Source organism: Cajanus cajan, chromosome 3 (genome assembly GCF_000230855.2).
Source record: "Cajanus cajan strain Asha chromosome 3, NIPB_CcT2T_4, whole genome shotgun sequence".
NCBI lineage: Eukaryota > Viridiplantae > Streptophyta > Magnoliopsida > Fabales > Fabaceae > Cajanus > Cajanus cajan.
The window spans coordinates 3,970,262-3,984,342 of NC_138519.1; the positions used below are offsets into that span (position 1 = coordinate 3,970,262).

The 14,081-nt window shown below is 28.3% G+C and overlaps 1 protein-coding gene and 1 non-coding gene across 2 annotated transcripts; one reads left to right on the forward strand and one right to left on the reverse strand.

The window, feature by feature from the left end:
* Positions 1–5,970: 5,970 nt before the first annotated feature.
* Positions 5,971–11,399, reverse strand: LOC109813412 (N-terminal nucleophile aminohydrolases (Ntn hydrolases) superfamily protein). Its single transcript, XM_020377597.3, has 10 exons — positions 11,239–11,399; positions 10,987–11,158; positions 9,172–9,256; positions 8,926–9,007; positions 8,695–8,821; positions 7,624–7,727; positions 7,357–7,520; positions 6,573–6,696; positions 6,402–6,506; positions 5,971–6,245 (listed from the first exon to the last, which is right to left on the reverse strand). Exons 1-10 carry the CDS (start codon positions 11,368–11,370, stop codon positions 6,165–6,167), a joined length of 1,176 nt encoding a protein of 391 aa, XP_020233186.1. The 5' UTR covers positions 11,371–11,399; the 3' UTR covers positions 5,971–6,164.
* A 1,003-nt stretch (positions 11,400–12,402) lies between these two features.
* On the forward strand, positions 12,403–12,476 carry TRNAR-UCG (transfer RNA arginine (anticodon UCG)). The gene has a single exon. It is a non-coding gene; the product is annotated as a tRNA-Arg (tRNA).
* Positions 12,477–14,081: the final 1,605 nt, after the last annotated feature.

Sequence of the window (14,081 nt, forward strand, 5' to 3'; positions counted from 1 at the left end):
ACAAAACAAAATTAAAGGAATTTAAGATTTCCTTTTAACCTAACACGTATTTTTAAAATTAGAGAGATAAATATCTCTATTTTATAATAAAAGAACCAAAATTGTGGATTGACAAAAATAAAAAAACTAAAACTACATTTTAGTTATGATAAAACAAGTTCCAAAACTAAATAAATAGGTATAAACTACGGGGTGTATTAGTTTAAGATTTTAAAAGACTTTTTTAAGTAAAAAAAGTTCGTTGGTATTTAATCAGGATTTTATATTACTTAAAAATAATTCAGTGGTATTCAATATGGAGTTTCAAGATTTTCTAAAGAGTCCATTAAAATTCATATTCATTTGAGACTTTTTACAACTTAAAAACAATCCATTGGTATTCAAAAATATAAGAATTTTAAAGGATTTTTGTATTAGAGAGATTTTGAAGGACTTTTTAGTGATATCTATAAATACCAAATTCATAAAACAATCACATCCAAACCCATAAGATTTGGGAGGATTGTTTGAAGTGACTTTTTAAGTGCTTCGAGAATTTTCAAGTGAATTTTTTATTTTTTTTTTCTATGCTCTTGTATTCTTCATTTTTTTCTCTGCTAATAATACTATACTACTACTCATATATAATAGTATACTATTATTCTCATTCCATTTCCCTATTTGGTGAAACTTCAGTACATAAATGACAATGTCATTGACTTGCTCTATTTTTTTCTCCATTCTCTTTAATTGACTTGCTCTATTTAGTTGAGTTTGTTCCTCAAATATATAACACAAAAAAAGGCTTGAAATTTCAACTTTTAAGTAGTAATTTTTTTTATAACACGCGTCAAGAAAAGGAAAAGTTGAAAGCTGAAATTGATATCATGATCTCTACAATCAACTGTAAATCTTCAAGACCTTATAATCAATTTAGATTTAAAGGTCTTTACCATAGTTAACTAGCACCTTTAACTGTTGAGTTTGAGATATTTGTCTATACTATATAGTATTTTTTTAATTGAATAAATGAATGTTTAAATATTATATATATATATATATATATATATATATATATATATATATATATATATATATATATATATAACAGTTAAGCCTTTGTAGGTAAATGTTATTTAGGAGGACATGATATTACGGAGAATTATTATTATTATTATTATTTATCCCGACATCGTTGTGTGTTTTTTTTATTATTTTCGTCTTTGAATCTTTAAATTTGAATATATGAAAAAAAATCTTGGACTTTTATTGTATATAAAAAAATTCAATGTTCACAAAGTTCCATAAAATCCATTAAAATCCCGACTTAAAAATCTTGCGTAATTTATTAAAATCCTGATTTAAAATCTCGTAGAATCTTACAAAGTCTTAAAAGTCATGAAAATTCTATAAAGTCTTTCAAAGTCCGCAAAAAAAATTTCAACTAAAAAAGACATGATAAAGAAATCCTAAATCTTAAACAAAGTTCCCATAGTCAAACATAAACAAAAGGAAAATATAGAACTAATTCAATAAAAGTATTAAATTATATTAAAATTTTATTTTTTTGAAATACATGTGATGTTTATAGAAAATCATAAATAATATTTTAATTTTGATTATTATCAAAATAAGTTAATTTTTCAATTTTTAAATTAAATTTGAAACCAATTTTATTGTAAAACAATGATTAAATAAATTACTATACAATGATATATTTAAATGTTTGATCATAAAATTTTAATTAACAATTGTGTTTCAAAAAGTTATAAATAAAATTAAAAAAATTTATTTAGTTTAAAAACATTCAATATAAAACTTGGTAAATGATAAGTTATCAGAAAGTGTAAAAAAAATAGTAAGCATAATCATGTAGATCATAGTTTTAAAAATTGGACCGATCATCAAACTGGTTAAGATACTAGGTTAGTGGGTCAAAAGTTGAATTTTATTATTATTTTTTTAAAATAATATACATATTAAATATATTTTATACTTATAAATTTCAATAAATTCATACCCCATCTTAAATTTCAATTTCCATCTTATTTAAAATTATTTTTATTTTTATTTTGTACAAAGAAATACATTAAAAAATTACATGTTAAATTATATATTAATAAAAATTAAAAATATAAATAATATATATATATAATATACTTATAATTAATATCACAAAATAATATATGTAATATCTATATAAATATTATATTATTGAATATATAATTTAAATTAATAATATAATATAAAAGTTATTTAAGTTGCACATATTACAAACAAATACAAATACATTAAAATAAGTGATCAATATTATGTTTGATAATACTTTTTTCCTCTTCCATGAGCTTATAATGAGTAGAATTATACCAGCATTAAAGATTCAACTCGGCATCCAGCACTCATTATGACATTTGTGTTTTTTAATTAAAGATATTAAGTGTTTTTTAATAAAAAAAATAAGAATTAAATTGAATGGTAAGTATTTTATTTTTAAAATAACTTTTTAGTGAGTTTCATTGTAATTATTAAAAGGATTAAATGTGTTTTAATTAGTTTCTAGTTTTTTTTTATCAGTTTTTCCTTTTAATTTCTAAACAAATTTTTGGATTTTAATCCTTGAAATTTTTTTCTGTGAACAAAAAATTTAAGAATTAAGAACTAAAATGTTAATGAGAAAAGGTTTAAAGACTAAAAATCAAAATTAATAAAAGTTAAGAAATTAAAATTGGTAAAAAAAAATTGTTTAAAAATTAGAAAAGATTAATAAAAGTTAAAGAATTAAAAATATATTTAATCTTTCTTCTCACATATAAAAGAAAAAGAAAAAAAAAACACTCCTCCTCTATTCTTTTAATATCATCTCTGTATTATTTCAATTGAATGTCCTTTTCATGTACCTTAATTAAGAGGAACATAGTACAGAGTATATGTTATAATCAGCTAAATTAATTAAATATGAAAATCGGACACTAATTAAATTGTGTACCTATTTGAGGGTACTATTGTAAAATTCCTAATTGATAAAAGGTATTCTCATACTAAGTTACATAAGTATTTAGATATGTAATAAATAAATAATAATTTTATCTTGATTTATGTAACTATTTAAATTGATAATAGTATATTTGAATCTGTTGAACTTTTATTCCTGATTAAATTAAGTAATACAACTACTAATGACAATATAATCTTTTAATCTCGTTTATTTCCCTTTTTAGACACATAACTAATTTTATGAGTTCCAATCATAAAATTGTGTTGGCCATCTCAGTTATTTTAGAACATTTTCAACGGGGTTCTTATACGTCAGAAGCATCAGCAGTCACTCATCTTAAACCATTAGGCCACTTCATTTGCCTACCAAGACCATGGCGTATGTGGTAATAGGGATGGCAAATATACCCGTATCCACGGGTAATACCCGAACCTGTCCCGACTTTGACGAAGAATATCTGGTTTGACCGGCTACAGGTACGGGTACGGATAAAACTTGATATATTAAATCGAGTACGGGTACGGGTATGAGTATGTACTTAACTAATAATTAAACTCGTACCCGCCCCACCCCGTTGCCATCCTAGTTGGGAATGTCGAGACCAATATAAGTGTGTGGTGAATGTCTCTTGTCTTAACTAATGATTGTCGCTATTTGGCTGTCTCAACGATCAAAATGGTCAAAACATGTCGCTGTGACTCTTTCGATATAAATTCTACCACTAAATCTAGAGCTGTCAAAACGGGCCAACCCGGCCCATGTGGGCCGGCCCACCTTGACCCACTTTAAAAACGAGCCAACCCAACTCGGCCCACTTGTAATTTTTTCAAAAAAAATTTGGCCCGGCCCGGCCCACCACGGGTTGGTGGGTTATACGGGCCAACCCACCAGCCCACCAAAAATTAAAAAAAAATTATTAACAAAATTCAAAATTTTAAATTAATTATAAATTAACATAATAGTCATAAAATTAACATCATTAATAGTTATAAGTCATAATTCATCATACAAAATTAAATACAAATCATGATAAAAGTTTAAAATAAAAATTTTCAATATATCATCATACAAAATAAACTACAAATCATATTCAAATTTTTATTGAAAAAAAAAATGGTGGGTTGGTGGGCCACCCGGCCCACCACGGGTTTAGCCCGGGTGGGCCGGGTCAAAGTGGGCCGGGTTAGCCCACGGGTCCCGGCTCACTTTGACAGCTCTAACTAAATCTCTTTATTTAAAGAATACAACATTAAAAAAATACAAGCATAAAATTGTTTATAGTTTATAGTAACAACCTTTGATGATTGTAAATAAAATAGATCCGGAGGATTATGTTTAAAGATTCAGAAACTTAAAAAAAAAAAAAAAACTTTATATTTTAACTCATTCTAATATATAATTTATAAATTTATATTTTAATTTTCTAATTTTTTTGAAAATAGTTAAGTGATATTTACGTGATCTATGATCATTCATTCTATCACTACCTTAAATATAGTTCATATCAAATTTAAAAATTTAATTTTAAAATACTTTTTTTAACAATAGCAACGATTACAGTATTATTAATAATATTTTAAAATATTACATTCATTAAAAAAAGAATTAATTTTTCAACATAGTTTAACACTTTTAATAAGATATTACCTTCATTTTTTATAAATAAAATAAAATCACTTATACTCTCTCCATTTTTATTTCATAGTCATTTTGTCAGATTTTGTTATTTTTTTCATTGTCACTTTTCTAAAATCATTGACTTATTAATTTTTTTTTATATTTATCCTTGATAATTAATGCATGTTTACTGAACAATGTGTTTATTTATTTTCTAATGTACCTATTTCTTCTCCAACTACCTAAAAGATATAACAGGAAAATATGTAATAAATACTTTGAAAAACTAAAATATCAATCATTGTCTCAATTCTTGTGCATAACCTTAAAGACAATAAAAAAACGGAAGGAATATCAAATTAATGTTCACTAAAATTTAACTTTGTTTTAAGATAAATACAATTTTTTTTAATTCATTCACCTTAATTCTTAAATATTGGGATTGAGGAGAAAATTTAAAAGTGATTTTATATTAATTTTTTTTCCTAATTAGTTGTGAATAAAAAAAAACAAACAAATTCATCTGATGTATGCAAAAACAATCGAAACTAAAAAAAATTAATCTTTAACTGAATGTATAAATTCATTATTATTATTATTATTATTTTCATCAAAAAGTTTTTTTTAACCGAATCATGCTATTTTAATAAAATTTAATTGGGTTAAATACATTTTTAATCCCTTAACTTTTCAAGAATTTAATTTTACTGTTTTTAAATTTTTTGTTAATTTTTAGTCATCCAATAATTTTTTATCTCATAAATTAGTCCTTAGAATTAAATATCATTTCTTAAGTGAAGATGGATGCTAATAAATCATAATTAATTTAATTATTAATATTCATTTAGTAAATATCAAATCATATGACACATTTTTTTTACTTATTTATGGTCAAATATTCTTTTTCAAAAATAAAAGATATTATTAAAATAATCCTTCAATAAATTAATAAAATTATATGTCATGATTTGACATCTATTAAACAGTTAATATGAATATTAATTGTCAAAATTAGTTATAAATTATTAGTAGAAATCATTACTTAATAAATGAAACTTACCTCAAGGACCAATTTATGTGACAAAATTAATAGAAGAGTAAAAATTGACAAAAAAATAAAATTTAAGACTAAAATTTAAATTCTTAAAATGTTGAGAGAGTAAACTTATTTAATCCAATTCAATTTCTATACTCAATTCAATGTATTTCTTGTTTGAAATTAAAGCAAATGTAAAATAGTTTTGCTTATAATATAGTAAATGAGTAATAAAACTTCTCACACGATCTATATAATAAAATTTGTGTATACATATTTTAAAACCATATAATCTTACTAATAAATTAAATTAAATAGTATAATAAAATTTATCACTGAATAATTAAATCAAAAATTATTTTTTAAAAATATGTATAAAAATTAAAAACTTCCACAGCAGTCTCGCTTTGCATCGGCGAAATTACATATTTTCAATCCACCAATGTACTGCCCAGTAATGGAAACTAAAAATTCAAGGGAAAATCAAGTAATCTGAATCATGAATTTCATGTCTTCAACACTGATTATATCTGATCGCTATCCATTTGAAAAATCTATTCGTGCTCCAAATTGATCTATTGACGTTCTGCTTTGTTTTGTACTCCTAAGAATTGAAACCTGGACAATGGAAAAACATTACTTTACGTAAGATATTTGAATCGTCATGTGATGATTTCATAATCATTTTTATTAATATCTTAAGCTCAAATTTAGAAAACATAATATTATGAAATCTTTATATGATGGTAAATCACAAAGTCATAACTATGCTACCTTGGGCCGTTCCATAGAGCTTCCAAAATATCCTACTCCAAAAGACAAGGAAGTGTATGCAGCAGCAATCTCTACAGCCTTCAGCCTTGAAGATTTTCCTTGATCCTAAGGAAAATGACAGATTAAATAATCTTCACAAAACTATTAACAGGAAAAGATGAAGGGACTCACTGGTAAAGATGCATCTGACTGCACAACCAAGATCCCTGCACTGCTATCAGTACCACATTGCTTGCCATCCTCAACAACAGACCGTAAAATTTTTGTGCAAGCAGAGGCAGCACCAGACTGTGAGCTGAAGGAAACTCAATATCAGAAAAATCCACTGCATGGAGTATTGCTATAGCACACAATAAATTATACAACAATGCGTAAAATTCAAAAGTTGCAATTTCTGAAGCCAATAACAGAAACTATGCTGGATGCTCAAGAGATCATATTTTCCATATTCACCCGAGAAAAACAACGGTGGAACTTGGATAAATCCTAGCCTACCATTTCTGCACAAGTAAATTTAAGATAAAAAAAAAATGGATTTTTCTTTCCTTAAAATTTTTAAGTGAAAAGTTTAACAATATGATATTTAACATGTGTCCAACACAATATCCAGTGACCCATATTATAGCATAAAATGTGTCCAATTAAATTTCAATGAAAATCATCCTTTTATCGCATGTCCTCGGCTTCAAACAGAATAACAGGCATAGACATTGAGATTTTGAATATACACCCCTTATTTCTGAGCTGAAATCTAATTCAGAAACACCAGCTCATTTGAATCGTAAAAGAAAAGGTCTCAAATGTGATATATAATAATAATAATAATTATAATTATACGATTATATTCCATTCCATGATATCAATGAAGACACAACAACTTAAGCACACGGACAAGTCCTGTATAAAAACTCTCTCCCTATCATGAAAAACAAATAGATATCTGAGACAATCATACAGTGACAATGAAACACAACACTCTCTAGCTGCAAATCCTTTCATTAGGTGCTCTCCTGCCCCAGATACACAACAACCAGCCATGAATGGAGCCCCAAAGGGACCTTTAGATGATGCCCAACAACCTGAACCATACATTGCTGCCAACCCAATGCGTCCACTGACCTGTTGGATATTTTGAATATATAATTATGAGTAATAACTTACCACTTTAATATGGAAGTGTGGAGCACCAGAAGAAAAGAAAACGAAGAAAATAATTCTTCACCTTTAGAGCAATACCACCACTGGAGGCTCCAGATGCTACATGCCCCTCATTGTCTATACAAATAACCCCAACAGTGTCCATTACACGATCTTCCAAAGCACAATCTGCATATGCAAGAGCACAAGGGGGCATGGCTTTGGCATAATAAAGTTCATAAGGAGTATCTGATAGTAATGAACTCACAAAACAAGAGAAAAATCTATATTCTGGATTGAACAGAAAAAGAGGATATATCCTCTTACAATGGTTCTAAATAAAAGGAACAGCAATGAAAATAGCATATGAAATGGAGCAATGCTCCTTACTAGATGATATGAACACAGAAAGATACCCAGAGAGAAGGACCAACCACTTACTCTCCATACCAGCCTGGACCTCAAAATGCCCCCCAAAACTACCTCCTACGGCCTACTTTCCCCTCAATATCCGTTCTCATGATTCACATAGATTCCCGACACTCCCCTCCATTCCCTTTCCTCCACATGTCCTATTCTGTTATTTCTCCTCTCCCTTACTCCAACATTTGCCACATGCCTCTACCTTCTTTCAAATGTTGCAGGCCCGATTCATTGTGCCCATTCCTTCCTCTCACATTCTTCTACCCATGCTTCTATAGACATGCATAATGGACCTATCAGCATCACACTTGTAATAATTGAAGGCTTGGAGAAAAGATCCTGAATGAGATCATTTTTTCCGAGCTCCAATATTTTGCATTGAAATATCTTGTCCAATACTTGATCTGTAACCCAGCCAGTTAAATGCCTAAGCAAATTTAAGATGTCCTCTCAGGTGGAGGTTTTAGTTTAGGTGTAGAAAACTGATCTAAAATTGCTGCAGATGCTTAGCTTTATATCCTAACAATAAGTCATGCGATTTCAAGAGTTTTGACAACTAACACCATCTTCTTTCTCAGTAAGACTGCTTTTAGGGTAGTAGGCTAATCGCTTATGCTAATTTTCATGAGCAATGGATCTGTCCAGGTTATTTGGAGCACTTCTGTTTATTGACTTTATTGTTATGGAAGCAGAAAGTAGGGTAAGGTCTTGTGGAAGTTTGCTATTAAAATACCTGGAATTGTGGTACTTTGACAGACCGAAGAATTGCCCTCAGGTGTGTTCTCTATCTTAGATCTAGCAGTTTCAACCATGGATTTATATTTTATCCATTGTGCTTTTGCCCTTTCAGTGACCAGCCACTGTTATACAAAGTGACGAAGTTATGATTTTAAAGTAGTATGACAAGATTTGATAATAAGTTTGACTACAAGTGCAGAATTTAAATCATAAGTGAAAATATGACCTCATTGGCCTCCTCTATGCTTGGTGGCAAAGCAATGTCCTTAGACTTGGCCCATTTGCGAGCCCCTTCACCCACCAAGAAGCTGCAATAAGACAAATTCCCATAAGTCTGACAATAGATATTACCAGGTGGATTTGTTTGAGGTGAAAAGGGGAAGGCTTTCTCAAATATTAATTATGGCAGCGAATCTCTAGCAGTTATGTAAATGCTTTGATTAGAAATGCAGAAATGTTGAGTAGTGATTACATTGGAGGAATTCGACCCAACAGTGGAGATCCCATCACTTGCTCTTTGGCCAAAAATGCAGCAATTTGTATAGCATTTCGAACACCTGGTCTATAGTGAATGGAATAAATACACAGAAAACTTGACATACAACAGCAAAATTCCCGTGTCTTGTGCAAGCAACAAGTAAAGCTAAAACAACATTCCATCCATAAAGCATTAGATCACCAGCATAGCAATGTAAATATTTAGGATCTGCTCAGTTGTTCATGTCGGTGGGGGAAGTGAAAATGCATTATTTTGCACACTGTAGATTCATGCTGATGCATGCTAGGCTGGGATTAGTTTATGAGAAACAATTTTTACTATGATTACTTTGCAAAAGATCTCCTAGGAGTTGTAAAAGAAACGAAATAAATGTCAACAACACCCTCTCTAATACATCATTTTCCAACACACTTTTGATTATTGAGGGAATGATTTGCACAATATTTAGTGGGACCTACATTATTTTTTTTCAATATTAAAGAGTGTGTTAGAAATAATGCATTAGCAAGTGTCACTCCCTGACATCTCTCAAAAAATTACTTCTCCAAAATAAACTGAACCAAACACATTGTCATAGAAAATATACATTTTCACTCTCCGCCAACTAAACTAAATAAGCACTTAATAGGGGTGTGCAAAAAATCCAAATTAATCCGAACCAATCCATAACCGATCCGATCCGTATTGAAAAATCCGATCCATTTTGAAAAAAAAACCGAACCAAACCACTTTATAAAATTGTTCATTTATTCGATCCATTTTTACAAAGTGGATCAGTTTGGTTCGATTTGATTTTTTAAAAAAACCGATCCATATACGAGTAAAAAGTGGATAATTGCACCGCACCGAACCGATCCAATTTAAAAAAAACCAATCCATATTTTAAAAAAACCAAACCGATCCACTTTATAAAAAATGGATCGGTTATCCGATCCACTTTTATAAAACAGTTCGGTTTGGATCGGTTTTTTGAAAAAACCGATCCATGAACACCTCTAGCACTTAAGGACTTAAGGTTACATTTGGAAGAACTTAATTACAACTTATTTGGGCTTATCTTATGATACAAGCATTTGTTTAAGTGTTTGAAAAAGCTCATGAAAACAGCCTATGATATGCCCATGAGCTTTTTGCAGCTTATTTCAATAAAGTCTTTAAGATAGCTTATGAAAACACCTTACAGCTTACATCAAAACAGTTTAACTCTATTCCTATTTGATTATAAAAACAACTTTTACAAGATAAAGTGCATGTTTGGATGCCAATTGCGGGAGCTCAAAGGTACTTTTATTCTCCTTGGAATTCAAGAATGTGCATTGAAATCCCCCGAAGCATGTTCCCAACTTTTATCCAAAATAGTCAAACACTTATTCAATACATGCTTAATTAAGTTGTTTATCCAAACACTCCTAGCACACGTCTAAATAAACTTCTCAAAAATTACTTTTAGGAGAGAAAAATAAGAAGAAAAAATGAAATAAGTTTTTCTAGAAACTAAAATTAGCTTCTACACAACTCAAAACACATATTTTTTATCCTAAAAGTGTTTTTGAAGAAGTTTATCTCATCAAATTCTTAAGTCCACAAGCTGAGCTTCATGTCATAACTTCTTATTCACTCACAAGCTCATTAAAGGAGTGCCATTGACTATTAACCACTCAAGCTTACGAAATACACAACTGAGGCCATTCTCATTTATCCAAAGAACAGAGTTCGATTTCGATTAATGTATGTATCCATATTCCATGACGCAATCAACGATTGCAATTGTAATATGAAAGCAAGTACCTGGAACTGCTCCAACGGCCCCAAACGCTCCGGACTTCCCGTCCATAACACTGGCATCGCACTCCACGCCGCCGTCTTCAGTCAAATTGGAGCCTCTGCCGGCGTTGGTGCTCGGATCGTCCTCCAACACTCGAATGGCGGCTACGACGGCGTCTAAGCGCGTTCCCGAACCCTAGAAACGCGAAAGGAGTGAGCAGTGAGTGGAGAAAGAGAGAAATTAAGAAGAGAAAGAGGAAGGTTGGGTTACGTTACGTCGGAGAGGATGGAAGCGGCGGCGAGGCAGGCACGGTTCATGGCGGACCTGAGGGCTTTTTCGTTGGACGGAGAGTGGAAACCGGCGCCCACGTGAACTGCCACGAAAAACCTTTTTCCCTCCATTTCCATTCCTTTCCACCCCTACTTTCCCAACTTTTTCTTTTAACCTTGAATAAAAAATTTGTTATACTTAACATCACCATCAAATAAATTCAAAAGTGTTAATATATATAAGTTTATATTAACTTATTCTATTTAATAATTTATATTTTATATTAAATTTTAATAATTTAATTATTAAGATAAAAAAAATTTAATATATAAATTTTTAAATTTTTAAAAACTTAAAATTATTTAATATTTTATTTTATTAATTTAAATTAACGAATAATTATAAAAATATTTTATACATTAATTTAAATTAATAGAATAAATTATCATATAATTTTTAAATTTTTAAAAAATTTAAAGATTTAATTTATATATTAAATTTTTTTAATTTAATAGTTGTATAGTTAAAATTTGATATAAAATATTATTTATTGATGTAGACTCGTTCCTAGAATTTCATATATATATATATATATATATATATATGAAGAGAAATCTATTTAATTTAAGAGTAAATTTACTTAAATTTATTTTGTTCACTAACTCACATTCTACATCAAATTTTGATAATTTAATCGTTTAATTTAAAGTTTTTAACATACAAATTAAGTATGGAAATTTTATTTTTTACCTACTTTTATTATTATTATCTTTCTCTCTATTTTTTCATCTCTACCAAACACTATTTTAGATTATTTGGTTTATAACGTAAACATTATATCATATAAATAATATTATTACATAATTTAATTACATTTTTAGTCTACACTAGTATGTAAATTCAATTCTTTAAGTTAGAATAATAAACATAAAATATTAAATAAAATTAAATATGTATAATAATATAACCAAAATTATGTAATAATAATATATATAATATAACATTTATATTGTAAATAAATAAGTCAAATGAGTTAATGATTTTGATTTAAAAAAAAACGACTTCTAATTCCTAACCTCATTCGGTTGAAAAAGATAAAAATAGAAAATTTTGAATATAGCATCATATGGGTTGATGTGGCATAAACTATTTAAAAGCAAGTGTAAGTTGACCGTATAGCGCAGTGGATTAGCGCGTCTGACTTCGGATCAGAAGGTCGTGGGTTCGACTCCCACTATGGTCGACTATACTTTTTCTCATTTACATTTTTGTACCCAAAACAAGTTAACCTGTGTGAAAATATTTACATTCAAACAATTTCTTAGATAATTTAAATTCTAATTTGTATGAATAAAAAAAATTATAATTTGTATAAAATGATTTCAAACAATATAGATTAATGTTACTATGACTATCTGATAAAAAGTGAAATTACATTAAAATTAATATCGATTAGTTTTAACATGACCATGTAATTTTCATATTAATAATTGAAACAAAAAAAAAAATTGAATTACACATCAGATGACGCATATGTCGTGCATAACACGAGTTATGCCATTCATATAACGAATGATTATTGCCTAAGATATGATTCGTTCTTTCATTATAAGCTAATATATAAAATATCTCATAACTTTTTTTAACACACTTTATTATTAATTAAAGTTGATAAAAAAAAATTGCATTCATTTTTTATTTAACAAATCAGACTCATAATTATGTAATTTTTGATAAATTTTAACAAATAAAAAAATGTGTAACAAAGATGATAATTGTCAAATATGTAAATTTTATTTAATTTAGACAATCATTAAGTATATCTTATACTTTAGAGTCTTATTTTTTTTCAACAAATATGTAGTTAGGGTTAATTTTATTTAAATGATAAAATTGTTTAATGTTAGATATTTTTAATAGATTTCTTTGTTAAAGTTTTGACAAGGAGAAGATAACTTGAAGTTACAAAAGATTCAACTCAGGCTAGTTCCAAACCAACCAACCGGGTGTTATGAGTGAGCTTCTTCAAAGAAATTTGTTTACCAATTGAGTGCACTGAACAACCTTCTTTAAAGGAATACGTTTCAAGTGACACAATTACTCACTCTAAATGAACTTACACAAAGATTATCCTTAAGAGTATATGCTGGGTCGCTTAACTCTAATTGAACTAACAAATGAAAAATTCGCGTAAAGCGACTAAGAAGGGTGTTTTAAGTGAGACAAGTCAAAGGCAACAACTCCAGGTAGAATTTGATAGCTCGCTTAAGTAAGTCATTTGAGCACTCTAAATGAGCATGCACAGACAAAAGTCCATTTAAATTATTATAAATCAAGGTTTCATGATAAGCTTAGTGTCTATACTTTTATGATTAGAATTTTGGGAGATTAGAGAGAATTTCTATGAGAGCAATCTTGTAAGCACGGTTCACTAGAAGATCTCTTATTTTCTTGTGTGAAATTCTTAGTCATAAGAGACTAAATCTCTATTATTAGAGATTGATGCAATTATATATACTTATGTAATTCTCCTTCTTCACATTCAATAAATGTCCTTATCTAGTTAATCATTTCTACTTTTTATTTAATGTTTCTTGTGACCTAATCAACCATTGTATGATTTTATAATTTTATCTAAAGTTGAAAAACCCTTTAGAATTACGATTTAGATAAAATATTGATAAAGTTTATTATTAAGAATAAGATAAACTTTATCAATTAATTTTTAGGTGTTAATGTGAGTTATTTAACAAACTTTGTCAAAGAATTAAAATTTTTCTTAAGTAATTCAGAATTACTTAACTTATAAAATTAAGGTTTAAATATATTTGAGAATTATTGAATCAAC

Bases quoted from the DNA above. Each gene is read 5' to 3' on its own strand.
- LOC109813412 (XM_020377597.3), bottom strand. From the start codon at position 11,370: ATGGAAATGGAGGGAAAAAGGTTTTTCGTGGCAGTTCACGTGGGCGCC. The intron at 9,008-9,171 runs GTAATCACTACT...GTCTTATTGCAG, and splicing joins TTGGGTCGAATTCCTCCAAT to CTTCTTGGTGGGTGAAGGGG. The intron at 6,246-6,401 runs GTAGCATAGTTA...TCCATTGTCCAG, and splicing joins GCTCTATGGAACGGCCCAAG to GTTTCAATTCTTAGGAGTAC.